Source organism: Cottoperca gobio, chromosome 4, assembly GCF_900634415.1.
Source record: "Cottoperca gobio chromosome 4, fCotGob3.1, whole genome shotgun sequence".
Taxonomy (NCBI): Eukaryota; Metazoa; Chordata; class Actinopteri; order Perciformes; family Bovichtidae; genus Cottoperca; species Cottoperca gobio.
In genome coordinates this window covers 15,993,996-16,006,237 of record NC_041358.1, presented here as the reverse complement: position 1 = coordinate 16,006,237, position 12,242 = coordinate 15,993,996, and the positions used below count along the sequence as shown (strand labels likewise).

The 12,242-nt window shown below is 36.5% G+C and overlaps 1 protein-coding gene across 2 annotated transcripts; it reads left to right on the top strand.

The window, feature by feature from the left end:
- Positions 1–247: 247 nt before the first annotated feature.
- On the top strand, positions 248–11,190 carry LOC115007541 (FYN-binding protein 1). 2 transcript variants are annotated; one of them, XM_029430468.1, is made up of 16 exons: positions 248–375; positions 3,465–4,053; positions 4,615–4,726; positions 4,806–4,861; positions 5,034–5,071; positions 5,398–5,429; positions 6,046–6,178; positions 6,660–6,822; positions 7,812–7,956; positions 8,160–8,176; positions 8,750–8,810; positions 9,020–9,062; positions 9,338–9,504; positions 10,076–10,109; positions 10,479–10,516; positions 10,649–11,190. In XM_029430468.1, the coding sequence occupies exons 1-15, from the start codon at positions 373–375 to the stop codon at positions 10,494–10,496; spliced, it is 1,611 nt and encodes a 536-aa protein (XP_029286328.1). In that variant the 5' UTR covers positions 248–372; the 3' UTR covers positions 10,497–10,516; positions 10,649–11,190. The 2 variants fall into 2 exon arrangements, with proteins under 2 accessions (XP_029286328.1, XP_029286327.1); XM_029430467.1 differs by having other exon boundaries at positions 249–375; positions 9,338–9,500.
- Positions 11,191–12,242: the final 1,052 nt, after the last annotated feature.

Here is a 12,242-nt window from a genome sequence, read left to right as displayed (position 1 = left end):
CTTCTTAATCAATTTGTTTAAATAGAAGAGAGAACATTTATAAACACACATTGCCAGAAAGATAAAATAAATACCTTTCCTTTACTTGAAATGTCCTCACAGTGCCACCACATATTACTCTACATTTTAATTCATGTAATAAAAAAAGGAGCTTTTAGTGAGTAATTCAACAAACTGGCTGACGGCATGTTAATGTTTCTCTACTGGTAATCCCATGTTGCTGTCTGTCATTGTGTTGCCCATGCTGAAGCATTTCCTCATTTGCAGTAAATGTATTTGCACGGGTCTGTGCAGTAGCATCAGCCTCAACATACTGAATCATGCAGGACGTGGAGCACTTTATCCATCAATAAACCATCACTAAAAGGAAACATGGTAAGAAATTGTTATTTACTTGGAAAGTTTTGATGTTTTTAATATATCTGTGAATGGAGTGATTAACAACTCTTCCATAGCACCTTTCACACTTTAATTCTGGCCATTTCCTCCTAACCATCAAGGTGTCTATGAATAACCTGACTGTTATAGAAAGACCATCAACAAATTTTATTGTTTCACTCGGGATAAAACCTCAGTTTCCTTCTGTCATGTAGCTCAGTACTCATTGGATCACCTTTTAAAACTTTTAACCTGCTTTACAATTCTGAAACTGACCGAGACCGGCTGCTTGTTTTTGACAGCAATTACATCATTTTCAGTAGAAGGGGAAGTTGCATTTTGGAAAAAAAAAGAAACGTCCTTGCTGGTCATGAAAGAAAGCTTTATCACATGCTATCAGTAGTTAATGATTCACGTCTACCCTTCCTATCTTTCTCTTGAACTACCCATGTTTACACATGTTTGCATTATACGACTTATATATATATATATATATATATATATATATATATATATATATATATATATATATATATTTTTTTTTTTTTATATAGAAAAGGGTCTGATGGTTGGCTTTTAGTCTTCCAATTGTAAACTCTCCTGTATTTCCTCCAGGTGTTTCTCCATGTCAGGGTGTACAAAGACTTTGCATCATGAATCCAAAAAACTCCACTGAAACCAGACACCTTAACACACCAACAATTAGGGCTGCAACCAACAACTATTATCATCACTAATTAATCTGCTGATTATTTTGTAGATTAATCATTTAATCGTTTTGTCTATAAAATGTCAGAAAGTAGTGAAACATGTCCACCCCAGCTTCTCAAAGTAAAGAAAGATTACTTGATTAATATCTGTCCATCGACTAATCAATTAGTTGACCAATCATTGCAGCTTTACCAACAATTCAATAAATTAATTAAATGTATGTTTTTTGTTGCAGAGACTGGCGGCTACCTAATATGATATAAAAGACTAACTGACAAGCTGATAATATAACAAAAGTAAACAGAAAAACAGTTAGTTTTACTGACTATGGGTGTGACAAAAAACATCAATAGAGTTCATCAATTTTTCTGAAAATGTTGAATTTCACACACCACAAAAGTACAGAGTTATGATTGTAATTAAGTCTTATTTTATTCCACTTCAGCTTTTCTTTTTTTGTTACTTAGACATAAATAAAACGTTTATTCTCAGTGTTATCAGGACACCTGCACAGCCACAATCTGTGGCGACAACGTTTTAAAAACATCTGCGATAATGTGTCAGTGTCAAAGGACACACATGTACAGGTGCACACACACACACATTTCTGTGCAACCCCGTCTACGTGTCTCGTGTGTGTTTGGTGGTTTAGTGAGAAAAACCTTTGTCTGTTTCCTTTGTTCCTTACACTGAGACAGACGCCTGCGAGCAGAGCTTGCAGCTTATTGGTGCAAGAGGTGACAGCGGAGAGTGTTTCTATAGTAACAGGCGCAGGATGCTTGCTGAGTTACAGAGGTGTGTGGTGGATAGCACTTCCTGCTCTGCAACCTTTGTTTGGCTTTGTTAAAACTGTTGCGATGACAATAGATTGTGTAATTCCTTTAATGTCATCATGTTTTCATTTTGTCAACAAAACAGAGAACGAGACGTATTGATTCATAACAAAAGTTCCCTTTATTACTTCTGCCGGTGGACAACTGAAGTTCAATCTGTTTTGAAATGTTCTTGTAAGATGACTGAGACTCATAACAAATCTTTCTTTCTGTTTCAATTTCATCTACACTAAACAGCAAATTGAGCATGTAAAGTCCTCAGCCGCTTTTTAAGGTACACCTATTCAATTAAATGCAATCCAAGGCAGCAGATCTGACACAAAAACTTATTAAAATTATAATATTCAGTTGTTGGCACTGTCAGAGAGGTGTTAATGCAACTCTATGTTTATTACAGAGGTCATAGTCAGTGGTGAGTTTGTAAAACTGTGTGACGAAACATCTCTCAATATTATGAAGTTCAATTCAACACCACTGCAAACTAAAACCTCAATAATAAGCACATAGTCACATTAATATTTCCCTGTGGTGCAGTTCACTGTCAGTGTAAGGAAATTGCTTTCCTAAACACCTAATTAGAATAAAGAGACCGATATCTGTGTCGTATCACCAGCAGATGGGTTCATGATGCAAAGACAAAGTTAATGCCACTAAAATAGTTTGTAAGTAAAGTTTATTTTCACAGTGCCTTTCAGAGTTACTTGTTGAACACAGGTGCACAGAAAATACAGTTTTGTAAAATATTTCAAGGAGTAGTAAACTAAAGTATAAACAAAACACAAAAATAACAACATAAATTCATTGCAGCAATAATTAGATACCCAACCTGAAAGGATACCAAACTCCCTCCTATAAAGACGCTTACCTTCAAGTTATGTGTCTGTTTTTATGAGCTTTGGTCTTTGCATATTGTTATTGTGACCCTAAATGACCAAAATACACGTTTTATAGACTGACCGTGATGTGGCTGATTCAGTTACTTTGTCAGTGTCAATATAAAATGTGTTTCAGCTACATTTATTCGGTCAGCTTCAGTTGTTTGTGCCACAGCAATCTCTGACCTCATGTTCAAATTTAAATTGGCCAATTACAGTTAGGTAAAGATATTTGTAATTGAGAGAAAGAGGGCAGTGGTATCAGATGGGTATATAAGTGGTATCAGCAGATACCCTGAGTTGCAGGATTGTATCGGCTACATTGGCTCATGTCTACCATTGTTTCAGTGAAAATGTATATTAAAACAAAACATTCCACCACCCGTTTTAACATAAATTAGGTTTTAATATATCATTAGTGAACGATTATATTGCACACATTCTCTGAGAGGATTCAGAATTGCAGTGATAAAAGTTTTGGAGCGTTGGAGGAGACTTCTTAGCTCTGTGAAGATCATAACAACCAGGAAACCGCGCTATTGCACGGTGCATTCTCACTTTGTAAAGCGAGCGTGGGGGGCATGCCTTGCTGTGTGCTGTGCTGCTAACTTCCTGCTTTAGAGACATAGCAGCTGCAGTTAAGTTTGTGGTCCTGTGCTGTTGTCAGGGGGAGAGCGTTGATGTCAAGGCTCTGAGGGCCAGGTTCATCAACAAGGCCAGCACCTCGGACACCAGCAGCAGAGACAGCGGCTCCCCAAAATCTCCCCGACCTGGGTTTGGGAGACTGATCCTGCCACTGTCAGAGGACAATTTGACGCATCACAGACTGTCTCCTGCAGTTCCTCCTCCTCCAATAGTTAGCCCAGGCCCGGTGAGGTTCCCGAGGGCAGAACCGATGGCATCATCCAGACCTCCCTTCCCTCGACCGCCTCCCAATCCAGGAGTCAGAGCATCCATCCAGCCGGTAGACGTCAGCAAGGTCAAGCTGAAGGGGGAGATGCTACAGAACATGATGCTGAGGCACCAGAGGCCTACATGCATCAAGCCATCCCCGGCTCAAGCATGTACCTCCACGCCTCCACCACTCAAACAGCAGCCCCGACAGAGGAGCACAGGGGACGTGATCCCGCTGAGGCGGCCACTGCCTCCTGAAGGACCCCTGCCTTTGAAACCCAAAAGGCCTCCCACTGTCACCCTTGAGTCCTTTCTGAGGTTCAACCAAGGACCTGCGCTTCCTGGTCCGAGAAAGAGTGATGGTGAGTGCCCCGGCTTCATCGCTAACAGATCTTTTCGACTCAACTAATACATGAAAGTATGAGATTACTTCTCTGGCCTATTGTTTGTAAAGGTCTGGCTCATTTTGCTCCTTTCAAGATGAAAAGCAGACACCCGGTTCCTTCTGTTTAATAATAACTAGAAAAAAATCTCTGAATTTAAACATTTGATGGAAAGTTAAATCTGGTAAATTGATACGTTTTCAAATCTATATATTGCAGAGGGAACATGAAATACCAAAAGAAGAGCCTTCTGTAAACATTAGGATTCTTTATTTCTTTAAACAAATCTTGTCATAAATGTTTCAGAATATTCTTTAAAGAAATTCATAACTCTGACAAACCACATTGTGCTTAATCTCTGTGTTGAAACGTGCTAATAACAGCTCGGTAAAATAAAACCACAAAGCCTATTACAGACAAGGACAAACTTTCAGCATATGTGTTCGCTGTCAATTCAAGTGCGTAAGTGTTCATGGCTTTTTGTCTCATTTAGTCGTGAATTTCTTTGCATAATGATAATCTCTGTGGTTCTCCCAACAGACTCCCCCAGCTCAGCAGGCAGAAAGATGTCTTTACCTGTATCCTTTAGTCCTCCAAAACTGCCACAGCGATCCAACAAACCCAGCAGGCTGCCTCACCAAATGGCCTCCATGTGAGTATTTACAAGATACATCTCACGTAACCAATCGCTGAATAATGAAGAGTCAAACATGTTTGTTAATTGATTGCAGGGACATTGAGGATAAACAGGACGATTACGATGACATTGCAAGCTTTGAGAAGAACGGTAACAATTGCATCTTGTTTGTTGGTGCATCACTGCAGATGTTTATTGTTCTTGAAGCTTTTGTTCCTCTGACACATTTTAAGCAATTAAGTAAAGAGTTATGACTTCAGCGAATGTGAATCTTCAAATGGAAAACGTGCCTTTTATGTCTTTATATTGTGTGACTTTACAGAGTCTTGGAGCGACAACAGTTCACAGTGTATAGACGGGGTAAGAAAAGAAGACTGAAACTGACTTACTTTAAAGTGAGAATGCCCATTTTAAGAATTCAAAACCAGGTGGCTCCTCTTGTGAGACACCGTTCTTCCCTAAAACTAGATATGAAAGTTTGGATGAAGTTTAAATTCCAGTTTAGTGTTTGAATATTGAATATTATATTTGAAGCTGAAAATATTCCTTTATATCGGAGAGACAAATGACAATTCAACTTCATTTATTGTTACAATGGGTGGCATTCCCTTATAATCTAATAATCCCTGTATATAAATGTTTTCTTTTGTTAAGTAAAAGTACAAATAAAACCTTTTCTTTTGCAGGACAGTGATGAAGTGTATGAGTTTATTGATGAGTAAGTTTAAACTTTCTACCTTTACCATACAGTAAACCATTGTGTCTGTATTTGTGAAGTGCTCTACTGGCTAGAATCAGAATGTGGCTGCAGCTGCATGAACATGAAGCAGGACAGTGCTTCTATTTATTTCTGTTACTGCTTACTGTTATTTTTGTACCTACTGAAGCGGCTACTAGTGCAACAACTACTACTGCAACTACTATTACCAAAAGGGCTTTTGCAATTTGAGGTTGAACTATCTTAACTGACAACAATCTCTATTGTGACATGTTTTTATGGTTATAAGTTGTTTTTGTGATTCAACATATTGCCTGTTCAAGCAGGATATAGTGACAAACACCTTTTTCTAGAGACTCAAAATAACGGTACTACTATGAGAGAAATATGAGAGAATCTAAATGTGAAGGCATTTTCTTCTTGTCTCTAGGGATGTCAACGTGAGTGTGATGTAGCATTTAGCTCAAAGCACAGCAGCCTCACAGAGCAACTAGAATGGCTGTGGATTCTTGTAGATGCTTGTTATTCATGTATTCATGTAGTAGGAGTATGCTGTGAAGTTAAAAACTGTCTAAAAAGTGACAAGTCATTTCTCATTTGAATTGTTCCTTTATAGGGATCAGGTGGACCTAAACCGGTCAAACGCTGAAAAGCAAAACAAAAAAGAAGCAAAGAGGCAACAGGCGCAGGAGAAGAAAGATCAGATGGCGCGTCAGAGAAAAGAAAATGATTTGAGGAAGAACTTTCAGGTACCGACAACATTCGTCCTCAATAAAATTCTACGACAGTAGATCAGATAGCATCACTTAGTTGGCACGGAGGAGAGTTTAGAAAATGCAGCCCCTTACAAAAAAGGAATGCTATTTCTAGAGGTTTAGTAGTTTAAAGATTCATATCCAAAGAATAACTTTTTTTTATTGCATAACATATGTTATGTCTATTCAATATTGCACTTACCTGAAAATATATAATATATATAGATCATACTATCTTTAGTTATCAAGGTTAGCTACAATAATAGGTAACCTGCTGACCTTCCACATTCATGAATGTTATGATCATGAATCAATAAATATATATAGTTTCTTATTGTCTGAATTTGAATGTGTAATTTATCTTAAATCATAATGCATTGAGGTTATTTAAATCCATTCACTCCATCCACATCCAAATCTCATTTCTTTCTGTTCATTTTCAACTTTTACAGATTTTTTTTCTGTCCTTCTGTAGTTGCAAGGGGAGGTGGAAGTTCTTCATACAGCCAGAGTCCGGCATGACTGGCATGGAGGAGGAAAACTGGACCTCAGCGTACAACAAGGAGACAGCGTGGAGATCCTCAGAGTGAAGAATAACCCCACAGGCAAATGGTTGGCTCAGTCTCTCAACGGAAACTGTGAGTTTCACTTAAAATTTCTACCAAACATTCCAGTCTGAACCTCTCTTTAGTGCCTTAACGTTATGCTTCTAAGTGAGGCGAAGCAAATTCACCTTCATCAACAGACATGGCAGAGACCTTTGTTGATATGAAGACTGGACAACTCAAAGTGTTCTATCTAAATCGTTGTTGTTGTTGTTGTTGTTGTTGTTGTTGTTGTTGTTGATGATGATGATGTTGGGTAAATTGAAATATCAAAATTTTAAAAGGTGACTGGCAAGTTTGTGGATTCCAGGCTGGAAGTCCTGTGTAGCCCAGTTTTCTGTAAATATCCAGTAGCAGTTTAAGCGTGTGTGGCAGGTGTAAGATAATCATCATACTAAAAATTTTCACCCACCTTTTTTGATACTCATTTTGAATTTGCGTAACTTGAGTGGAAATACTTGAAATTCAAAAATTAACCAATTAGACGTATTGCATTTGTTACACTTGGCTTTGGTTGAAAAGTTGCCGTATAAAGAAACAGATTTTTCCGATTATGTCTTCTGCAATGATTTTACTTTGGCAAGCAAGGTGAGTATGTGTTCTTAGACTTATGAGGACCAACTAGAGTTTTGATCTTCAGTTTGAAGACATTTTGTCAGGGCCTTGTTTCCTCAAAGGACTGAGGTCCTGCCATGGCAATGTAGCATAAAAGCAGTGTTGCTGGATACCACAAGTTTAATATACCTTCCAGACTAATGTGACAGTGATTACACATGTCAATCCAAATTACTTTTTGGACGGTGTATGTTGAGACATACAGTATTTCACGACTAATTAACTTACCATTAATTTGTAGATAAAAATTGAGAGGCAAGATTATTGAACATGAAAATGAATTTATGTGGTTTTATGTAGAGATGCCCAGTGATAATATTGGTGATCATTCTTTGCATTAGATGGGTCTGTGTTGATTCACACTGAATTATCATAAAATAATATCTTGATGTTGCGTTACCTTGCAGATGGATACATCAGTAACACATGTGTAGATGTTGACTATGAAGCTGTGAAGCGTAAATTGATCCAGTCCAGAAAAATAGACACATCACCGTTGCTTCCACCACCTCCAGACCCCCCACTGATGTTAAATGTGGATACCAATAGCAGGTAGAGTAAATGGTTTTAATCCTGCTGTATTGACATTTGTCTTGTTATATTGTGAGAAACAAAATGTAATACTCGTTTCCCAAGCATTTTAGCCTAACAGTAATTAGCTCCTCTGTAATTCACCTAATTGTTTGGTTGCATTGCTTTCTCAGTTTCATGCACGTCTGTTCCAACTAACATGTTATGTTTCTTCTAACTTGCAGCATGCTTCAAAATGATGGTAAGTGACAAGGCACCACACATGAACATTATTGAGTGATAAGAATTAATAACAAGTAAAATCGCACAGTTTTTATTTAACTTTATCATTGCTCAAAAGAAACAGCACAGTAGCTATTTATATAATACACAGACCAGATTGTTTGGTTTAATTATTTATTTATTTATTTATTTAATTAAAAACATCAATGAATAGTTAGGGATTCACAACAGGGATAAATAAGTATAATCCACTAAACATTGGGGAAAAATCTTAAAAAGTCTGTTCTTATTCAAATATTGTTCAAAATTAACAGCTTCAACTACAATAGATATACTTTTAGACATTAACGCTTTGTACAGTTTGATAAAACTCAGTAAGATGTTTCACAACTTGAAGAATGAGAGAGATTATCGACATTTTCATGAAATAAACTGCTTAACCGGCTTACTTTATTTTATTATTTTCTCTGTTTTAATAAAAAACTGATTCTGATTGTTTCAGAAAATGTATTAACACTTTTTTTTAATAGATTTTCTTTACAAGAAGACAAGATCATTCTAGTTTCAGTTTTACTAGTTTTTTCATCCTCAGATGACTATGATGACGTTCAACCACTCCCTGAGGATTTCCCCCCACCACCGATTGAAATCAGGTATCTATTTACATCTGGTCATCTGGAAGGGAACAGGAAATGAGAGCTTCAGATATTAACAGCTCAATGCAGCTCCAGTATCCGTATAATGTAAAACATTATAATGTAGATCTGATAAGTGATGCAGTAATGTGGGAAAAATCTGAGGAAATGTATTGTTGATAAATGTTTTCTTGATTAACTGTTAAATCTTCATAATCTTTTTCCAGCATAAATCCCAAAGCGGGGAAGGAGCTAAGAAAAAGATTTAAGGTAAATAGTTTTAACACTTTCACACCAGATTCTTTGGTTTTAGTGATAGATGAAGAAGAGTGTCATAAGCAGAGCAATGAAAGGGAATTTGTTATATTGTTCATGAATTATTTTTACAAAGGGAAACGTGTATAGAGAGCTCAGAAAACAGGGCCCACAATGACAAGAAGAATTTCCACATGATGCATGTAACATAAACATGTTACAGTGCTCCTATTAAAAAAATTACTGTAATTTAGAAAATGCTAAAAATGGTTGGTTGGATTGTTTCCCAGTATGAAGGGCCTCTCAGGGTGCTGCACACCATGATGGTGGATCCTAATAGTGTCATAAAGAAGCCAGGAGGGAAGGATCTGCATGTGACTCCAGGAGAAGTAGTGGACATCATCCAGCTCACAAACAACAAGAAGGCTCTGTGTTGCAATCATCTTGGAAAATGTAGGTAAACATTTCACATCCGTCTTTGATTTTATGATCAGTAAGACTACAGCCATGCTAGCACCTCTGTGAGGCTGTAGTAGCAGCTGTGCTTTGAGCTAAATGCTAACAACGGCATGCTAATATGCTCAGATTGACATGACTAACATGTTGATGTTAACAATATAATGTTTACCATGCTCACCATCTTAGTTTGCATGTTAGCATGCTAACACATTAGCATTGAACAAAGTACAGATGAGGCTGGTGGGAATGTCATGATGGCGGTAGATGAACAGTCAGTGGATCAAGTTTATTACAATTCATCCCATGAATGTGTGTAACCCAACCCCAACCAAAATGTCAGGGCATCACCAAAAGTGCGTGATCTGGGGACAGTGAATATCTGTACAAACTTTTGTGTCAATCCATGTGCATAATATTGAGATATTTCACTAAATAAATGAAAACTTTGAGCTCCTGGTGGTGTTAATGCTAGAAAAAGTGAGGGGATAACTAATCCAGTAACGGCTGTAATTTACTAATTCTATGCAACTGTTTTAAACATAAAGTTTGTTTTGTCTCACGTCTCACAGATGGTTATGTATCCAGAGCTCTTCTTCTTCCAATGTAAGTGAATGTTCATCAGTTTTTTATGTGAACCTACCACCATTTGCATTACTTTAATTTAGTCTCTTTATACTATAAATAAATAACGACCTTTTTACTAACTTCTTTCACTTGGATTGTTTAATAGAGATTTTTGTTGTTGTAGATAAAATTAGTAAAGCTTGTACACATACATTTTCTATTTTTACAAATCTAAACATATTTTCTATTTCATGCGTGCTTAATTATAATGGTTTTTTTTCTTATGCACAATTACAATAAACAGTTTGTAAACTCAACTTTGACTTCATGTGAAACAAGTTTTAGGTCTAGAAATATCAACTGAAATAACTTTTCTGCAATCATTCAACATCAATCTTCCTTTTGTAGGGAAGGAGACATTTATGACGATGTTGACTACGTATGTGGTGAGTGATCTTTGAATATTCATGTTCTGTAAATACAAAACTGTGCCACTTGCATCTTGAAAACCCGCAAGTTTGTCTGACTTTTAAATCTATTTTTTTAAGGAATTTTTGTCTTTTTCTTTTTTCTTTCAGACGTCTACGACAACGACTCTCTACACTGATTATTGAAACATGTCAAACTAAACACACACGCGAACAGTAAGAGAGAAAGAGTTAGAGACAGGCAAAAGAAACAAACTGTATGAAAATGTAAAACTAAAAACTTAAGCTGTATAAAACTATATAACTATCCAAATGGAAACACATTTTTGCTTTACTTGACTTCACCGGATGCTTTCAAATAAACAGGATTAAATTTATAGGATTTATATACAACTAAAATTATGTAAAAAACTATATAGAACTGAGCAACGAAAATAGAAAATAGAATGAAGAGAGAGATCACACACACACACACACACACACACACACACACACACACACACACACACACACACACACACACACACACACACACGCACACACACACACACACACTCACACACACACATGCCCTGTCCTAAGAATAACAAACATGTTGGTCAAACTGCTTGTATAGAAAGTGAATACACTATTACTTTGGTTTTGTGTATTGTTCGATCTCGGAGATCATTTAAAATAATTGAAATAACTTTTTATTGGTAATTGTGTCCCTTTGTTGATGCTTAGCCCATGGAAGTGTTCTTTTTTTGTAAAATGAAAGAGGAATATGAATTTGACCTACATGCAAATGATGGAGCTGTATGGAAATGAGGCAGAAGAAATGAACCAGGAAAAGTAACAATATTTGGGGAAAATATATTAAGAATATTTCAGACTCATTGAAATCAGTTCATTAAGACGCGCCATTTACACTCTAATATGAATCTGTAAAAAGATAACAGATAAAAGCTATGCAGCGAGCTAAACCCACTTCCAATAAAGGTTGACGACACCAGTTGGTTAAAATTTTGACTGGAAGCAATTGTAAAACTGTTAAAACAGTAATTGACAACCAATTCAATGGTGTCGATTACAAACCATAAAGAGATCAGATACAATAAACAAGATTTAGACCACCCTGAAGCGTATAGACTGCCTGTCAAATTAGTTACTGTCCCTCATGCCATGAAAAAAAACAAGTAAGATTGCCAGTCAAATAACAACATTAAAGATATTATTATGCAAATGAATGGGTTTCTACTAGAACATGCTTATGTGCTTTAATGTTCAAAAAATATTTTATTTGTATTATACTGTCTGCCCGAGTACAACTGTATTGACACTGTATTGACGTAGCAGAAGAAAAGGAAAGGATGGTCTTTTTCACACTTAGGTAGACACACCGGTAACATATTTATGTGCCATTTTGCATGATATGTCACCTTAAAGCCCCTATAAGTAAACATATACTGTATATCGAGTTAAACTAAAAAGAGTAAAATACACAACAGTTCAACAATCTCTAAGAATTATGTATTAGCAACATGTTAGCCTCAGGCAGCCTGTAGCTAGTTTGATTAGCAGTAATTTAGTCCACTACTCACAAATCAACAACCACGAACTGGCTGTAATAAAAAGAGTAAATACAGATAATGCTCAAACAAGAGTATTAGGGAAGAATATAAAACAAACTTGTCAATATTTATTTGGTCACACCAAATCGGTTATCTTCCACATTTATTTACAAATCCATACTACAGTGTAA